Source organism: Quercus suber, unplaced genomic scaffold, assembly GCF_002906115.3.
Source record: "Quercus suber isolate HL8 unplaced genomic scaffold, Cork oak 2.0 scaffold_23, whole genome shotgun sequence".
NCBI lineage: Eukaryota > Viridiplantae > Streptophyta > Magnoliopsida > Fagales > Fagaceae > Quercus > Quercus suber.
The window spans coordinates 655,568-675,754 of record NW_027069488.1 but is presented as its reverse complement, the minus strand read 5'-3'; the positions used below and the strand labels follow the sequence as shown (position 1 = coordinate 675,754).

At 39.3% G+C, this 20,187-nt stretch overlaps 1 protein-coding gene, 1 long non-coding RNA gene and 2 pseudogenes across 2 annotated transcripts; 2 read left to right on the top strand and 2 right to left on the bottom strand.

Moving 5' to 3' along the window:
* The first annotated feature begins 5,690 nt into the window (after positions 1–5,690).
* On the top strand, positions 5,691–16,205 carry LOC136064175 (uncharacterized). The gene is made up of 2 exons (XR_010625856.1): positions 5,691–5,727; positions 16,147–16,205. It is a non-coding gene; the product is annotated as an uncharacterized LOC136064175 (long non-coding RNA).
* On the bottom strand, positions 6,398–7,086 carry LOC112005036 (G-type lectin S-receptor-like serine/threonine-protein kinase LECRK4; annotated as a pseudogene).
* On the bottom strand, positions 11,157–12,177 carry LOC112012594 (G-type lectin S-receptor-like serine/threonine-protein kinase LECRK1; annotated as a pseudogene).
* A 2,537-nt stretch (positions 16,206–18,742) lies between the features above and the next one.
* LOC136064263 (uncharacterized) lies at positions 18,743–19,489 on the top strand. Its single transcript, XM_065765798.1, has one exon. It carries the CDS (start codon positions 18,743–18,745, stop codon positions 19,487–19,489), a length of 747 nt encoding a protein of 248 aa, XP_065621870.1.
* Positions 19,490–20,187: the final 698 nt, after the last annotated feature.

Genomic DNA, 20,187 nt, shown 5'->3' with positions numbered 1-20,187 from the left:
CTTGTGCATTTTAGCACTTATACAAGAAGTACACTTAGAACAAATGTCACTAACACAGGAAACTTTGATTGAAGGAAAAGAAGACATAGCTGAAAGTAAAACTTTAGCAAAAGGGTGACCAAGCCTATTATGCCAGAGTAAAGACTATGAAGACAGTGTAGCAAAACCACTAGAATTTGGATGAGAAGGAGCTGAGGAAGACAGAGTGGAAAGGGTATAGGATAAACTCCATCCTTATTCAGCCCTCTATAAAGAACCCTCCCTATAGGTAAATCCAGAATTAAGAACTGATATGCATCAAAATAACAAAATGCATTATTTTGGAGGCATAGTTTGTGAACAGATAGCAAGTTGGAAGCAGTACTAGGAACTCTAAGAATATTGTTTAAACAAAAATTATGAGAGGAAGTGATGAGCTTACCATTGCCAATGTGTGTTATTGGTAAATCTTGCCCATTGCCAACTGTTACAGACTCACTAGTTGCAGGTTGTTAAGCAAGAGAAAGTTGAGACAAATCTGGTATTATGTGATCTGAGGCACCAGTGTCAGTCAACCAATTCTGATTCTGATTAGCACCTGAAGTTGTAGCCATTGATCTTGCAGCCATGGAAGCAAGCTTAGCTAGAGCATGCCTACCTTGATAAGCAAAATTCATTCTATGATAATAGTCCAAAGCAGAATGACCATTCTTGCCACAAATCTGACATGCAACTTTCTATCCTTGATGAAAAGAAGGCTTGTTCTATGGAAAGAATTGAGGTTCCACTGGGTTATTAGTGTTCTGAAATTGACCACTACCACTACCAGGAAATTGAAACTGATTGTGATAGAATTGACCACCACCAGAGAATTGATTTCCACCACCTCTTCCATTGCCACAACGTCTGTTATTCCTAGCCTTGCCTCTTCCTTTTGCAAAATTTTGATTGAATTGATTGGCTGCCATAGCAAATGATGCAGAATCTCTAAGAACATCATGATTAGACCTTTTCTTAATTGACCTTTCTTCAGCATTTAGGAGTGTATTCAACTCTTCAATAGTAAAAACATCATTTCTGGTTCTAATCGCAGAACAAAATGCATCAAATTCTGAAGGCAGAGCTTCAAGTGCTAGATGGATTAGCTTTTCCTCATCAACACAAACTGCTACAACTCTAAGTTTATCTCTAACCACCTTGATTCGTTGAAAGAAAGAATCCATTGACTCTAAACCCTTCCTGATACTCATTAACTCATCCCTCAAATTGAGCACATGAGATCATGATACTGATGCAAACCTTTTCTCAAGCACCTTCCAGACACCTCTCCCTGACTTCTGACCCACAGTAAGAGCCAAGACTGACGGAGAAAGCGTTGAATTAAGAAAGGTGAATAAGGCTTGCGCATGACTTTTCCATTGAAAATACTCTGGATTAGCCACAGTTGTAAAATTACCTGAGCTATCCTTGAGAAATGGATCTGGAGCTTGATCATCATCATTGATGAAATTGATCATCGAATATGCTACCAAGATCACTTAAATATAATGTTTCCACACCATGTAGTTGTTGTAATCGAGCTTCACAGTAGCCATACTTGCCATATTTAACAATAGTAGTAACGAAGGATTGACACCATGAGTGATCGAAGAACTCGTGGTTGATCCTGTTGTTGCAGAGGATGAAGACGATGAAGAATTTGCAGAAGACGCCATTGTAGGCTTTGATACCATGAGAAGAGTTCTGGTATTATGAAAGAACTCTGATATTCTTTAGAGAGAAATTCTAAAAGAAGAAGAAATAGAAAAACTGAGTTTTCATTATCTCAATGGATTACATCAGATCCCTAATATATAGGGTCATTAATCCTAACAAATTTGGAACTAACTACTCTTACAGAATACATACACGTGAACAATATTACAACTAATTCTATACTTAACCAGTGATGCTAAACTACATATAGGATTACAATGTAATTGCAAAGCTACAAATCGTTTAAGCTTTGTTTTATATCTCTGTTGACATCCTTCTTTACAACCAAAACATCAAAAAGCTCTAAATTCTTCCCTCTATCAATGATAAATTTGACCAAGTCCCCAAACCTGGTGAAAGCAAAGGTTCTTCGGAAATCCCACCTAGAATTTGATCTAAATCCTAGATTAGTGAGATAAACATATTCAGTAAGTACCTTCTTTCTAACTTGTCTTCGCAGGGATAGAATTTTTGCAAGCTCTCCAAACAAAATTTTGCACCTTATTTGGAATTGAAAAACTCCAAATTTTCTTCCATTCAACTTGGCCGAGAGACAGCACATCTACCTGACCAAAAGGCAACACATCAGCTACTAAATTCGACTACTCATCAACTAAGAATTGATACCCAGATTTTACATAGTACAAACACGATTGGCATAAACCCAATTGGCATCAACAAAGAATTGTACCAAGCAAAGTCTTTGGAACCAACAATTAAAGAACTTATTGGTGTTTTTTATGTGAAACTACTGCAAATCAACTACAACAATAAAAAAAAGTTGCTGTGGAGTTAGTCACATTGTGAGATTCGTGCAAAGGAGTTAGTCATGTCCTAGAATCTGTGCAAATAAGAAGTCTCTACAAGAACAAGTCAAATTACGTATTGGAGCTGATGTTGGTATAGATCAATATGTTCAACTATAGGTTGGTATTTTGGAATAATTTGGTTGGGATAAGATTCCTTATAATTGTTATCACTTAATTCTTGATTAGTGGATTATTTGGGAGTGATGACCTGAAATTCATCTAGTGGGGTTTTTGTTTATGAATATTTTCCCCATCATGATTAAATTGCCATGTCAAATTTATTTTTCGTTGCATTTAATTTATTTCGGTGATTTGATTGCACCTCTACGTTGGCATTTTGGAATAATCTGGTTGGGATAAGATTCCTTATAATTGTAATCACTTGATTTTTGATTAGTGGATTCTTTGGGAGTGGTGACCTGAAATTCACCTAGTGGGGTTTTTGTTTGCGAATATTTTCCCCATCATGATTTAAATTGCCATGTCAAATTTATTTTTTGTTGCATTTAATTTAGTTTGGTGATTTGATTGCACCTCTACGTGATTTCCATGTAATTTGAATAATTAATTAACTTAGGAAATTGAAGTAATTAATTGGGGCAAATTTATTTTAACCCAACACAATTAAAATTGCTAAGATAAGAAGAGAAAGCAAGATAGTTACCATCAGTGAACATTAGCTAGCTATCTCTCTCCATGTGGTTTCCTTTTAGTTTGGTTTCAAGTGGAAAATGAATAGTAATAGTAACGTTTAGAAAATAATAATTCAATCCACCCCCAACTATAGTCAATAAATGTCTACTTCAATCTACGTACATGTCGTGTACAAAGTGCCAAGTTAAAGCACTAGCATTAAGGGGTGTAAAAACCCCCAGTTGCCATTTTACCTCCTAAACCCTTAAAACCATGCTCCATTTGGGTTTTTAAACCCAAAAATTTTTACATTCTGTGAACAGTGAGGTTGCATATAACTTAAAAACTAATATTTTATTCTCTCCCACTACTCTCTCTCATCTGACTCTCCCTCTTCTCTGTCTTCACCCGTCTTCCTTTGCTCTCTCTATTTCTCTCTTCTCAATTTCTCCATCTTTTCTCTATTCTCTTTGTTTCTCTCTAATCTATCTTTTCTTATCTGACATATTTTTGGTTGGATCAAATCGGTGGTGGCTGGGTTTCAGGGGTGGAGATTCAGTGGTTGCTAAGTTGGTTTCGATGGTGGAATTGAATCAGTGGGTGGGTTTTGGTGATGGTGGGTTTCAATGATGTCTAGATTTCAAGGGTGGCGATTCGATGGTTGCTGGGTTGGGTTTTGGTGGTGGGTCACTGTGATGGGTCTTAATAATTGTGGGTTTCAGTGATAGGTTGTTTGGTGGTTGTTGTGGCTTGTGTAATGGCTGTGGGTGGTGGGTTTGGCAGTGGCTGTGGGCTTGGTAGGGTCTCTATGCCTCGTCTCTCTACCTCTTTGTGATTTTTGTGGCTTTTTATGGTGGTGGTGGTGGATTCCAAGTGGTGGTGGTGTATTGTGGGGGTGGTGGTTGTTGTGGTTGAGGGTTTTTTTTTTTTTTTTTTTTTCTATGGGGTTTAATTTTGGGATGGGTATTTTTTTTTTTTTTTTTTTTTTTTTTTTTTTTCTATAGGGTTTAATTTTGGGATGGGTATTGACTACGGTGGTGGTGGTTGGTTTTGATGGTTGTATTGGTGGTGATTTTGGTGGTTTTATTATGGTGGTGGTAATGTGTTTTGGAGGTGGTGATTGTTGTGGTTGAGGTTTTATTTATTTATTTTTTTTTTTGCTATGCGGTTTAATTTTGGAATGTGTATTGACTACGGTGTTGGTGGTTGGTTTAGATTGTTGTACTAGTAGTGATTTTGGTGGTTTTTTATGGTGGTGGTGACAGGTTCCAAGTGGTAGTGGTGTGCTATGGGGGTGGTGGCTATTGTGGTTAAGTTTTTTTTTTTTTTTTTGGGTATTGCCATGGGGTTTGATTTTCGGATGGCTATTGACTATGGTGGTGGTGGTTGGTTTTGATTGTAGTACCGATGGTGATCGGTTACTTGGTTTTGATTGTTGTGTTGGTGGTGGCTATTGTGAAGAATTGGTGTTTGTGGCTGAGTTTTGGTGGAAGCGTGGATTTACTAGAGAGGGAGACAAAGAGGAACATTTTTTTTTTTTATATTATTTGATTATGTAGTTTATATTATTTTAATGAGTTGTATGTAAAAATAGAAACTAGGATGTAGGGTGAGTTGTAAAATGGGTTGGTAATATAGATAAAGTGGTGTGGAATGATGCAAAATAAAACTTTTTTGGCATTCCATATGCTAAAATTCTTATGGTATCGTAAAGAGTAAATGAGAGAGAGAGAGAGAGAGAGAGAGAGAGAGGAACTCATTGGAATGTAAAAGTGAAAGAAAATCATTCACTTGAGTGGATATTTTTAGGTTAGGGATGGCAATTTCTGCCTGATCCGTGGATTCTCAACCCGGTCCAACCTTAATGGGCTAGGGTTTAGCCGGCCGATTTAAAAGAGGGTTGGGTTTTGGTTTTAAAAAAAAACCCAAAGAAGGTTCAGGTTTTTACAAAAACCCTGCCTGAACCCAGACTCGGACCCGGCCCGACCCGATTATATATATATATATATATATATGTATGTATGTATGTATAGTTACTAAAATACCCTCATATATATATATATATAGTTATAACCCTAAAATACCTCACCTCACATTCACAATCTCTTCAATCGCTTCTCATCTCTTTCTCTTCAACTCACCACTCTCACACACTCACTCATAATCTCACCATTGCCATAGCACTCAAGCGACTCAAGCTCAGCTCCAGTTTCCACTCTCACTCTTAAGTCTCAACTCAAGTGATCAAGCTCCACGCAAGCCCTCCCTCAAGTGATCAAGCCCCATGCAATTGACGCAAGCCCTCCCTCAAGCGACTAAGAAAATCCTTGCACAAGCCTAGCCACAATTAAGCATCAAGCACCTCACCGATAAGCCAAACCACAATAAAGCATCAAGTACCACGAAAATCTCCACAACCACCATGAACTATCCCTCACCCGTTATAGACCCACAACCAGTTGGGTTTGGGTTTTTTTCTTTTCGTGTTTTTGTGAGCAAAATTTGGGTTTGGGTTTTTTTTTTTTTTTTTTTTTTTTTTTTTTTTTTTGGTGTTTTGTTGTTGGACTTTTTGTACAGATTGGTTTGTTAGATCTTGGCATCCATTTGGATGGCAAGAAAATGCTGTGATTATTTTGGGTTTGTATTGATTTCTTTGTTTGTGATTTTGGAGCAGGGCCCACAGGCCCCGCGGGCTCTGACAGGGCGAGTTTGGGTGTAACAAAAAAACCTGTTTATTAAACGGGCCAGGTTCGGGTAACAGGTATAGGCCCACAGGTCAGGTTCGTGTATAAAGAAACCCAACCCGAACCCGACCCATTGCCATTCCTACTTTCAGTGGATTAAAAAGTCACTGCTTATTCACTTTCTCGACATTAAGTTTCTTTCTTAGTAGACTAAAAAGTCTGTGCATATGCATACTCAAAGTTTTTCCACTATTTTGCCAATGAATTATCAGTCTTCGATAGGACCATACGAGTTAACCCCAGCAACATGGTAGATTTAATTTCAAAGTCAATCCCAACCACAATGTGGGCAGTGACCTCACCTACTTCATCCAAAAAAAAAAAAAAACACTAGATCATTGATTCTAATAGTAGATAGAGCAAAGGGTCTAATTCAGATACTTTGAGTTTTGGATTTTGAAAAGAGTACAAGTAGCATAACACATTTTACATTGTACGAGGGACTTTACTTAGGAAAAAGAAAAATACAAACACATTCTACACTATACTAAGAGAAGAAGTTGAAATTAGAGGGATTGAGATATCTAAAGTCCCTTCTAGCATTAGCATAACCTTCTTGATTATAGGACGAAGTGATGGATCATCAAGAATGCACCAAAGTCCCACTTTAACTATTCTCTCTAATTGTCTTTTGTCAACCTCCTTACCACTCACTAGTTTTCCTAGCTCATTTGCCTAAAAGCAATGATATGCCCATTCTTCAAGAATGGCTTCTTCTTTAGGAAGATTCCAGTCCACATTCTTTCTACAACATATAAGCTCCAACAACACAATTCCAAAACTATATAGATTTACTCTAACTATAACTAGCTGTTTTCAATGCCACTTTGGTGCAACATACCCTTTTGTCCCTCGGATGCCTGTAAAAGAGTTAGTTTGGTCTGGCTTTAGTAGCTTTGCCAATCCAAAGTCAAATATTTTTGCACACCCATATTCATCTATGAGTATATTTTGTGGCTTTATGTCACAATGAATGATTTGTGACTCACACTCTTCATGCTTCCTTTTGCTATGTTGTGCATGTTGAAGATGAAGCCCAAGGTAAAGGTTCAGGTGCTCAAGGTAAAGCTTCAGGTGTCACAAAGGTTCAACACACAAGTTTAACAATAGGCGTTGATATAAGTAATACGCACCGTTTCATTAAAGCCAGAGATGATGCGCACCATTTCATTAAAGGGTCAAGTGATGCACACCGTTTTGATGCGCATCATTTCATTAAAGGGTCAAGTGATGCGCACCATTTTGATTAAAGTCTGGTGCTTCTTCTCAGTGTATTAAACGGTGTCGTCTTGGGGATGTTTAAAGATCAGTTATTGTGGTGTGAAGATCAGTTATGGTTGAGCTGGAGTTTCCATGAATTTAGGTGCATAATTTGGATCTAATCTATTCTGTTATAGTAGTAATTGAAACTATAAATGGGAAGGTGTATCTCTATTGTAATTAAGGCTTTGTATTCTGTAATTCTCTCAATCAAGAAGATATTTTCTCAGTCTCAATTCTCTCTCCCTCTCTTTCTTCTATTTCCTCGTTGTTCTTCTTCTTCATTGGATTCTTTCTGTAACAAAATTCTTCATGGCAGCTACAAATTAAACAACAATGGCAGCTACAAGTTCAACATTGGCTGCATCTTCATCATCCTCGTTTCCTTCAAGTTCTTCAGTGAATGTGCTAAATCAACCACTTCTTCTTCTCTCTAATATGTCCAACATGATGACCATAAAGTTGGATAATACAAACTACATAATTTGGAGGCATCAGATAACAATGGTGCTAGAGCTTTATTCACTGTTTGAGTTGATTGAAGACCCACAATTGATTCCTGATCAATATCTAAAAGATCTCTCAGGAGCATACACTGCTGTTGTGAATCCTAACTTCATGATTTGGAAGTTAAAAGAGAAGGCCTTGCTTACCTTCATGAGCTCTACCTTGACTCCTACAATTCTAGCACTCACCATAGGGTGTTCATCAGCCTTAGAGGTCTGGAAAGTTCTGGAAAACAAATTTTCCTCCATTTCAAGGTCACATGTTATGAACCTTAAGGGTGAGCTTCATAATATAAAGAAGGGAGCTAAATCAGTGGATCTATATCTGCAGAAGATAAAAATTGTTAGAGACAAATTGTTAGCTGTTGGAGTAATTATGGATGATGAGGAGTTACTTCACATCACTCTCAAGGGACTCCCCAAGGAGTACAATGCTTTCAAGTCAATTATAAGGACTAGAAGTACACATGTGAGTTTTGATGAGCTACAACCATGCTAAATGCAGAAGAGGAGTCTCTAACTGATGGATCTTAGACCAAAGATGCCATCTTTGCTATGGTAGCAACAGTTACTCCAAAGCCTAATAACAATGGCTTTAATCAATCTTTTCACAGAGGTAAAGGTAGAGGTCACTCTAATAATAGAGGTGGCAGAGGTGGTAGAGGATATAATGGACCATCTCAATTCTCTACTTTCAATCACTTTCAACAAGTACAATCTAATTCTAATGGTGCTAAGCCAGAAAGGCCAATCTATCAGATTTGTGGAAAAGTTGGTCACTTGGCACTTGATTGTTACCATAAGATGGATTATGCTTATCAAGGAAAGCATCCACCAACCAAACTTGCAGCAATGGCCACTACATCCAATGCTTGCCTCACTCAAGATCAGCCCTAGCTTGCTGATAGTGCTACAACAGATCATGTTACATCCACTCTTAGTCATCTCAGCTTTCCTAAGCCCTATCAAGGTCAAAATCAGATCACTATGGGTAATGGTCAAAGCCTCCCTATCACTCACTTAGGTAATGCTTCTATTTCCCTTCCTCACTCTTTTCTTCATCTCAATAATGTGCTTAGGGTGCCTTATATTGCCTCAAATCTTGCCTCAGTGCATAAACTCTATCATGATAATCAATGTTGGTGTTATTTTGATGAAAATATCATTTCAATTCAGGCCTTAGCCACGGGGAAAGTTCTTTACCAAGGCAAGAGAGAACATGGTGTTTACCCCCATCTACCCTCAAAAGGCTTCTCAGCTCTCTTTGTCATCTAATCCTTGTAATAGTGCTTTCATGTATCTGTTTTCAATAAAACACTTTGGCATTTGAGACTTGGGCATCCATCTGACCAGGTTCTCAAACATTTGTTTCCTAATGCCAAATTTGATTTGAATAAGTGTTCCTTTGTAAATAATGACTGTACACAATGTTTGCATGTCAAAATGAAGAAATTACCTTTTCCCAAGTCTTCTTTTACTGCATCAACTCCTTTTGAGCTTATTCATTCTAATTTGGTGGGGTCCTGCTCCCATTACCTCTGTTGATGGCTTTAAATACTATATTTTGTTCATTGACCATTTTTCCAGATTGACATGGATTTATTTACTCAAATCTAAATATGATGTTTTTCCTAAGTTTGTTCAATTTAAGGCCATGATTGAAAACCAATTTTCTGCCACTATTAAGACCTTTAGATCAGATGGTAGTGGTGAGTATACCTCTAATGCATTCAAATCTTACCTTTCCCAACATGCATTACTCACCAAATTTCTTGTCCATACACTCCTCAGCAGAATGGTTTGGTTGAAAGGAAGCACAGACATCTTATTGAAACCACTATTACTCTCTTATCACAAGCTTCCATGCCTTCGTCCTATTGGTCTTATGCTGTTCTCACTGCTATAACCTTAATCAACCTCCTTCCCACATTTGTTCTTGCATTTAGTTCTCCCTAGTCTAAACTACATTCTTCCACTCCTGACATTTCTCAACTCAAGGTGTTTGGATGTGCTTGTTACCCTCATCTCAGACCTTACACTCCCAATAAACTTGCTCCTAGAACCACAAAATGCCTCTTTCTTGGTTACCCTATAGGTACTAAAGGCTACTTGTGTTTAGACCTTGCCACCAAACATATATACATCTAGGCATGTCCTTTTTAATGAATCCAAATTTCCTTATTCTTCTCTCACTTCTCACCATTCTTCACCTTCCTCCTCTCCTATATTCACTGATCTTTCTTGGTTTTCTAATTTGTTGAATTTGCATTCCATAAATCAACCCTCAATCCTAGGTTCCTATTTTGCTTCTTCCCTTCATGTGTCTATTGCCACTATACCTTCCTCTGACCTTCCTACCTTATCTACTTCCTTACCTACTTCTCATCTTGTTTTCCCATCTACTCCTTTATCTTCACTTCCTTCTATGACTGTTTCTACCACAGATTTGTTACCTCCCTCAAATTCTTCCTTGTCCATTCCTCTAACATCTGATCTATCTTCTTCTAATCTCTTGCCCACAATCTCCACTAATCAATATCCTATGCCGACTAGATCTAAGAGTGGTATCAATAAACCTAATCCTAAATTGTGTTACAAGGCTGTTACGAATTATACATTTACTAATCCTCCATCATTTAAGGTTGTTTCTCAATACCCTAAATGGTGTGAGGCTATGGATGCTGAATTCCAAGCCTTGCAAAGGCAGCAGACCTGGTCCTTGGTTCCTGCCCCTCCTAATGTTAAACTTGTTGGGTGCAAATGGGTATATAAGTTGAAGTTGAATAGTGATGGTTCTATCTTAAGGTACAAAGCTAGATTGATGGCCAAAGGCTTTCATCAACAAGCTAGTGTTGACTACCATGAAACATTTAGTCCTGTCATTAAGCCTGCCACTATGAGACTTGTTTTGGCAATTGCTGTCAACTGCAATTGGAGTTTGAGACAACTTGATGTATCAAATGCTTTCTTACATGGTTTTCTTAAGGAAGATGTTTTTATGCAACAACATCCAAGCTATGTTGATCCCCTTCATCCTTCCTATGTCTGCAAGCTTCATAAATCCTTATATGGTCTGAAACAGGCTCCTAGAGCCTGGTTTGAGAGGTTCACCTTCCACCTTCTTCATTTGGGGTTCACTACTTCATTAGTAGACAACTCTCTCTTCATAGTTCGGTCTTCAGGCCTTATCATCTATTTGTTGTTGTATGTTGATGATATTATTGTTATAGGCAATAACTCTTCTCAAGTTGCTCTTCTTATCACTACTCTAAGTCAGGTGTTTGAAGAAGGATTTAGGGCCCTTGAATTATTTCTTGGGAATTCAAATTGCTTATACTAAGCATGGCATCACTCTTACCTAGACAAAGTATGCCTCAGATGTCTTGCATAGATTTAATATGGAAAATGACAAACCTATGAAGACTCCTTATTGTTCCTCTTCTCATTTGGTGCCCCATTCTAGTGTTGCTTTATTTGACCCCACTGTGTATAGAAGTATGGTAGGGGCTTTTCGGTACCTTACATTTACCAGGCCTAACCTTGCATTCAGTGTTCATCAACTTTGTCAATTCATGAGCAAGCCTACCTCTATCCACTTGGAAGCCACAAAGCGTGTTCTTAGATATCTCAAGGGCACTTTGAATCATGGCATTTGCTATTCCCCTAGTCCCTTGACTCTCACTGCCTTCTTTGATGCAGATTAGGCAAGTGATCCTACTAACAAGAATTCTACCATCAACATCAATTCTCATAAGATAGATTGTATCATTTGTCAGATATCTACGTTGAGTCAGATTTCTAAGGGATGTGACAGTGGAATTGACCAAGTTGAGATTCCCATAATCATCAAGACATAGTAATACATCACTTCCTTATCCTTCTGTTTGTGAATCCCAGTAAGCATTATTAGATGAGTTTGGCAATCCCACCAGGTACTGCACAAGGAGTCCATTTGTTTACATCGCCAGACGAAATATTCCTGTTGATTGATTAGACTCTGAAGCACTCGAAACCAACTCTTTTCCAGCCGTGAGGCACTGACCCTGTAAGAGGGTATTGGTTGGATTATCAAAACTTTGCCATATAATATTCTTATTAGAATTATAGAGAACAAAGTTTCCCTAACCCAGCATTGATGCTAATGTTGCATGTTCAGGAGGAATGGCAATGGCCATCTCTTCACCTTGTGCCAATTGCATGATGAGTCTACCATCACTAGTGAAATTCAATGTAACACTAGCGAGAGCTGGAGGTTTGTCTCGGTTGGCTGTCCAGACTACTGTCTTTTCAGGAATCCCTAAAAAACTCTTGTAGCATAGCCATTGGCTTGTTGATAGAAGCGAAGCCAATGGCTTAGAGACCAAAGCGTGACAGCCATGAAGACTTAGAGGTAGGTGTTAAAGAAGAGCCAAGGTTTACAATGGATTCCCCTTGTTGAGCTTCTTTAGTGAAAATTGCTGAAAGAAGAAGAAAAGGTAAGATAGTCGCCATCAGTGGACAATTGCTAGCTCTCTCTCTGGTTTCAAATGGGAATGAATAATAACGTTTAGGAATTAAGAATTCTTTATACAGTCCCTTGTTCGTAAGCATAAATTATAAATAGCCAAACCTCCACATATTATATGTAATCAATAAAACAAACAATGTCTCAAGAATTTGTCCCTAATATTTGACTTAGATCTACATAAAGACCCAAGAAGATGATAGGGTTATAAATTTTCACAATTTTTTTACAAACTATTTATATGATCAGTAGTAGGCTTAGATGAGAATCAATTAGAATTTGCCGCATCAACAATTTAAGAAAACTAGCAGATGTCTCGTGCGATACACATATTCGTTATTAGTTCTATAATACGTATATGTGTTATAATGATTGGAAAATTAACTTTGATTATGTATTATATGTCACTAAAATAATGAAGAAAAATTTTGTAATACAATATATCCATATAACCATAACTAATTAGACCCTAAAAATGCCACTACATATCTATTGATTTTTTTTTTTTCAAGTGTACATGTATATTTGGTTCTTACATTTGACGTGTTCATTATAAAAAATCTTATTATTTCTTTTTCTTATTTTAGGAGTATTTCTTCTTCTTCTTTTAAAGAAAACACACGAACTTTTGAAAGCTGAATATCTAAGATTTTAGGTTTTCAATTTTTAATTTGCAAAACTAAATATACATATCAAGAGATTAACAATTGTAGGAATATTAGGTCCAGAAGTTCATCATATATTTGTACAATGGGCCTATGGCCCAAGTTGAGGATAAGGCCTAATCTGACCAGGAAGAATCTCCGTCATTGGAAACCGTGTTAACAAATAAAAGAGTTAGTTTTGGCCACAAAAGCTCAGCTAGACAAGCCGAGGATAAATATTTCCTCGGCCGACTAAAGCCAAGGTTAGAATAAATGGCTTGCTAATGCAAGAGAACCTCCCAGGAAGTTCTGTCAGTACGAATAGATGTTGTGGAGGCACTAGACCGGGAGAAGGCTTAAGATATCTTGGGAAGAAAGCTATCACCACCGCATTTAATGCTCTGCAACTAAACTTCTTGGCTACATTAATGTGGAAAAAACCCCCTGAACAGTGTAAAATTGGTTATCCCAAGACATATAAGACCAGAGAGGGTGTCAGATAGGACAGACACTCAAATGGTGACTCAGGTGCTTAACAAATGTAGGATCAAGATACTTTAGAAGGAACCATATAAGAGGGGAGACCCTTCATAAAGAGGGGGATCGAAAAACGAGAGAAAAAACACTATAGTATTCATGAATCAAACTTGTAACCCAATTTGAGAATAATATACAAGAACAGTGCACCTCAGACCTTGCCGAGGACAATTTTTCTTCAATATAACCCTATTTCTTTTCATTCTCCTATGATCTAAATCTATTCCAATGTTTGTTTGATCAACTACAGCCCAGTTTTCCAACTCATTCTCTATAAATTTATTGTTTTAGGCTTTTTAGGCTTAAGTCCCTCTACGTAGTGGGCTACAAGCTCAAATCAGGTCCTCACAATTAGCGCCATCTGTGGGAAGACTGGTGTTTCAGTAAATCCAACTTTCAACAATGGTAGGTTCAAGTCCACATCAGGCTAAGTCTATAGGGTCTCAACATCAAGATCACTTCTATAATCTTGAATAGTAAAGAGACCAGGAGGGAAGTGTACATACTACCCATATTAGTAGAAGCCAAGCTAGAGGTAAAAGTCATATCACTCAGGAGGATAATATCAGGAACATGCAGAAGGAGATTGACCATCTGAGAAGAAGCCTACGTTTTGAACGACGAAGGCGAACTCCATCCAATCTTGATTTCTCTTCTAACAACGAGGATGATGAAAGCTATAGGCACAGATCAAGAACTCTCCCTAGCGAGACTTTCTCGTATGATGAGAACTATCATCATGAACATAAAGATAGAAAGTCATCCTCGGACAGCCTAGGAAATGATGCTATGAGTAGAGCACTGAACCAGATTGCAAGGTCACCTTTCACACGCTGGATTGAAAGAGGAAAACTCCCTCAGCGATTTTCCCAACCCACATTCACCATGTACAATGGAAGAATAGACCCTATGGAGCATGTTAGCCACTTTAATCAAAGGATGGATGTACATTCCAAAAATGAGCCTTTAATGTGCAAAGTATTCCCATCCAGTTTAGGGCCTGTGGCGATGAGGTAGTTTGATGGTTTGAGGGCAGGTTCCATTAATTCTTTCGAGGAGCTTACTCAAGCATTTGGATCCCGATTTGTCACGTATAGAAGGGCTCCTCAGCCTTTGGCTTCTTTGTTGTCCTTGACCATGAGAGAAGGAGAGACCTTAAAGAAGTATTCAAATAGATACTGGGAGATGTTCAACAAGATAGATGGTGATTTTGACGACATTGCCATTAGCACTTTTAAGCTCGGCCTACCTGCCGAGCATGGCTTAAGGAAATCTTTGACCGGGAAACTCGCTACCAATATACGACAACTCATGGATCAGATTGACAAATACAAGAGGGTTGAAGAGGACCGGAAACAAGATAGGGGCAAGGGAAAAGTTATCCCAAAAGAGAGGAGAGATTTTAGGTTGGACCGCTACAACTATAATAGACCCCGGAGAGATTTTGCTGGGAAATCTTCACCTGTAGTTCCTCAAGTTGTAAACACAGTATTTAGAGAGCCAATGCATCAAGTTTAAAAAAAAAAAAAAAATCAAGAATGAACCACACTTCAAATGCCCGAATAAGATGAGTGGAGATCCCTTGAAACGTAACCAGCCTTTATTGTCAGTACCACCAGGAGCGAGGACACACTACCGAGGACTGCCAGACACTATGGAGCCATCTGGAGCAATTAGTCAAGGAAGAAAAATTACAACATATCTTGTGCCGCCGTAATGGGAAAGGTAACCAGCCGAGGTCTGACACTTAGGGGAATGCTTCTTCAAGGCCTCCAATAGGCACAATCAATGTCATTTTTGCTACTCCTGGGAGGACCATTTCACAGCCTTCCAGGGTAATGTCTGTAGCTCTATTCCCAGCCGAGGATACAAGCTTTGGGCTAAAGAGGGCCAAAGTAGAAATTCAACCAGCATTGAGCTTCTCCAATGAAGACAAGGCAAGAACCATCCAACCGCATGATGATGCTCTGGTGTTAACCCTCAGAATAGGTTGTTATAATGTGAAAAGGGTAATAGTTGACCAGGGCAGTTGTGCAAAGATCATGTACCCTGATTTATACAAAGGGTTGCACCTGAAACCTAAAGATCTGACCACCTATAATTTCTCTTTGGTGAGTTTTGATGGGAAGACGGTAATCCTAAAAGGCCAGATTAGGTTACCTATCCAGGCAAGCTCAAAGGTGGTAGAAGTGGACTTCATAGTGGTGGATACATACTCCCCTTACACAGCCATTGTGGTCAGGCCTTGACTTCACACTCTAGGGGCTGTTTCATCAACTCTGCACCAAAAAGTGAAGTATCCGTCAGGAGATCGAATTGAGGAACTGGTAGGAGACCAATCCGTAGCTCAGCAATGCCTTGTGTCTGCCATTTCACATCAGCCAGCAATTGAGTCTTCAGCCTCAATTAATGAAGGTTTATAGCAATCAAAGTCTACTGTCTTACCTAATAAAGGGCTAGCCGAGGAGGCTAAATGCGAAAATTTTGGAGAAATTTATCATAGACGATGATTCAGAGAAGTTTTTTCAGGTTGGAATTCAATTACCCCCACAAGAAAAAGAAGAGTTAATGAAATTTCTTAAGAAAAACATTGATGTGTTCGCCTGGGATGCATACAAAGCTCTAGGAGTAGATCCAAACTTCATCTGCCATCATTTGAATGTCAATCCAGCCGTTACCACAAGGAAGCAGCCGCCTCGACATTCCTCCAAAGAACATTCTGACACTATCAAGGACGAGGTGATGAAACTTAAACGAACTGAAGCTATTAAAGAGGTTTTTTTTTTTTTTTTTTTTTTTTTTTTTTTTTTTTTTTTTTTTTTTTTTTTGTTAGGCCATCCTCGGATGAGTTTTTTGGATGCCTTCCAAGGGTACCACCAGATACCTCTGGCTGTTGAAGACCAAGAAAGGACGGCTTTTGTCACCCCTATAGGGAATTATCATTACAAGGTGGTGTCATTCGATTTAAAAAAATGCAGGGGCTACCTATCAAAGGATGATGACCAGGATGTTTGAGCCTCAATTAGGAAAAAATATGGAAATCTACATCAATGACATGGTAGTTAAGAGCAAAGTAAAATCCAACCACATTGTTGATCTTGGGAATACTTTTGATACCTTAAGGAAGCACAAGCTACAACTTAAAGCTTCCAATGTTCATTGGGCGTCAAATCAGGGAAATTCTTGGGTTACATGGTTACTCACTATGGAATTGAAGTCAACCCTAACCAGATTAAGGCAATTAACAACCTACAACCACCTTGGAATCCCAAGGAAGTTCTGAGGCTTATAGGGATGACTGCTGCTTTAAACCGATTCATTTCTCTGTCAGCCGATAGGTGTAAACCTTTGTTTCAGTTATTACACAAGTGGAAGGGGTTTGAGTGGACCAAGGACTGTGTCCTAACTTTCTAGCAGTTGAAAGAAGATCTGTCTTGGCCTCTTATTATGTCCAAACCTGAGGTAGATGAGGTTTTATTTGCCTACATCGCAGTGGCCTCCTATGCGGTAAGTCTGGTGCTAATACATGTTGATAATGATGTACAAAGGCCAATTTACTACATGAGTAAGTCATTACATGAAGCCGAGGTTCGTTACTTACTACTAGAGAGGGCTATTTTGGCAGTGGTGCATGCTAAACGTAAGCTTCCCTACTATTTTCAATCACACACAGTTATCGTCCTAACCCAACTCCCATTTAAATCTTTACTACAGAGTGCGGATTACATAGAAAGAATTGCAAAGTGGGGCATGATTTTAGGGGCTTTTGATATCAAATACATGCCACGCACCTCTATCAAGGGTCAGGTTCTTGCTGACCTGGTTTCTGAGTTTGCTGAATACTCGGAAGAAGAAAAACAAAAGAGTGAAACATGGATGAAAAATCGATTGGAATGATATCCGTACAAGAACCTGCATTCTGGAAAGTCTATGTTGATGGTGCAATGAACAATAGAGGATCTGGTGTGGGGCTAGTCTTGATATCTTCAGAGAGCATTACGATTGAAAAATCCTTAAGATTGGGCTTCTCAGTTACAAACAATGAAGCTGAATATGAAGCTCTACTGGAAGGGATAATCATCGTATAGAAAATGGGTGGAAAGGCTGTGGAATTGATATCTGATTCAAGATTAGTTGTTGGCCAAGTCCAAGGAGAGTTGGAAGCCAGAGATCCCAGAATGCAAGAGTACTTAAACCAGGTCAGATATTTACAGTCTAAGTTTGAATCTTTCAATTTAACACAAGTCCCTAGAAGTAAAAATACACATGCGGACTCTTGAAAAACTAACATTGAATGAAGAAAACCTTTCACTTTTGAAATTAATGAAATTAAAAGTAAAAGAGTTCAAGAAGTTGGAAAAGTAGGTGGAACGAAATCTCTTAATCTTCTACATTTATAGCTTAAACTAGTCACTGATAAAAAGATGAGGTGATGCGAAATGCTATATGAAATACCATACAAAGCACCACATGGTGAAGCCTCATTTTCCCTTGCATGAGGTATTTGCAAATATATATATATATATATTGATTTTGTAAAAAAGTTTGTGTCTATAACTGACGAGATTGATAAGTACTGATGAAATTGGCAAGTCTATCCTATGTGGACGAGTCCTTCGATATAGACGAGTATACCCTCAGGACAGACGACGTGGAAAACAACACTACTGACGAGGGCATCCAGGCCATTTAATACAATCAACTAAACGGTTATATCTCCAACTGTATGAACCGTTTGAAGACATTGATGCCTCATTACACAGTCCCAAAACGTTACCAAAAGGAGCATTAAGACCTCCATAACTCCTCCGACGGCTAGAGGCCATGAGAGCATATATAAAGCCCACACACACTCCCACGAAGGGGAGAGAGATATACAAGTAAGAAAGGAGATTTTTTCTTTGATTTCTATTCATCTTATATTGCTTTATTTTGAAGAGAGTTTCATATTCTGACTTTGGCATCGGAGACATTGTGGCAAGCACCACACCGGTGACCATCAGTGAAAGTTGGAAGATCACCTCCATCCGACAAACATTACTGACGAGCTTACACTCATCAATTTGGCGCCGTCTGTGGGAACGACATTTTCGTGTTCAAACTCGAAATAGTGGTTTCCTATTCTTACTCTTTTTTGGATGGAGTCTAATCAAGATTCTGCAGCGCTAGCTCAGCAAGTTCAGGCCCTTGCAGCCATAGTTGAAGAGCTTACTAGGCAAAACCAGGAAATAAGGCTACAGCTTCAGTAGGAGGAAAATCGTTCGAGGGGGAATCAAGAAGACGAAGGGGTAGCCACAGAAGAAGTGACTATCGAGGGCCAAACACTCCCGTAGGGCAAAATTCAAACCTTCTTCGGGAGATGAGAAGAAAGATGGACAAACTTAGGAATAACATCAAGGAAAAAACAGAGCGAAGTGTGGATTGGATGGTCCGAGCGACGGATTCGCCATTCACAACAGCAATCCTCGACTGTCTAGTGCCGTCAAAATTCCGGTTACCTCAACTCGAGCCCTTTGATGGGCTGAAGAACCCCCAAGATCACCTAAATACCTTCAAAACGACCCTGGGACTTCAGCAGCCCCCAGATGAAATATTGTGTCGTTCCTTCCCAACAACACTCAAGGGAGCTGCCCGGGAATGGTTCACAACGTTACCAACGTCGTCCATCGACACATTCGAGCAGTTGAGCAACGCCTTCCTGCGTCACTTTATTGGAGGACAACGACCAAAGAGAACCGCGGATCACTTGCTCACCATCAGGCAAGGAGAGAAGGAGACCTTAAGGTCATATGTGAAATGCTTTACCAGGGAGACACTAGAGGTAGACGAGGCTGACGATATGGTGCAGTTGACGACCTTCAAGGCAGGGTTGAAGTCCAAGGAGCTCGTTACCTCACTCGCGAAGAACCCCCCAAAGACGATGGCTGAAATGTTCCTTAAAGCGCAGAAGTACATGAACGCTGAGGACGTGTTGGCTGCTATCAGGGACGGAGATAGACCGGGGGACAAAGGGAGAAGGGAAGACGACTGTAGAGGACAAAAGCGGGACCGTTCGAATCGTCGAAATAATGACGGAGTTAGAAGGAAAGATGATAAAAGTCCACGAACGCGTCCGTGACAGGAGTAAGTATTGTCGATTTCACAAAGATCATGGCCATTAAACCGAAGATTGTAGGGATCTCAAAGAACAAATAGAGGAATTGATACGAAAAGGGAAGTTGCATAAGTTTATAAAGAAGGGAGAGTACAACAAATTCCGAGACGAAAACAAAGGCCAACATGAGTCCTCGTCTAAGAGCGGAAGCCGTCAGTCCCAGCCTCCTCAAAATGTGATCAGGGAAATACAAACGATCGCAGGGGGGCCTGTCACAGGAGGCTCATTCAAATCACTTAAGAAAGCATATCAACGACAAGTGAATAGCGTCCACATGGTGCCCCCGCCTAAGTACAGACGAACTGATCAGGATATGACCTTCAATGAGAATGACGCTAGAGGAGTGAAACAGCCTCATAATGACCCTTTGGTCGTGATGCTTACCATAGAAGGGTTCAACACCAAAAGGATCCTCGTGGACAACGGTAGTTCTGCTGACATCATTTACTTTCCTGCATTCCAACAACTGAAACTGGATCCAAGAAGACTACGTCAGTTTGATTCCCCCCATGTTAGCTTCAGCGGTGACAGAGTATATCCCAAAGGCATAGTAACGCTGGCTGTAACAGTGGGAACATACCCGAAGCAGTTGACTCGTCAGATAGACTTCTTGGTAGTAGATTGTCCCGCATCATATAATTTCATTATTGGGAGGCCCGCAC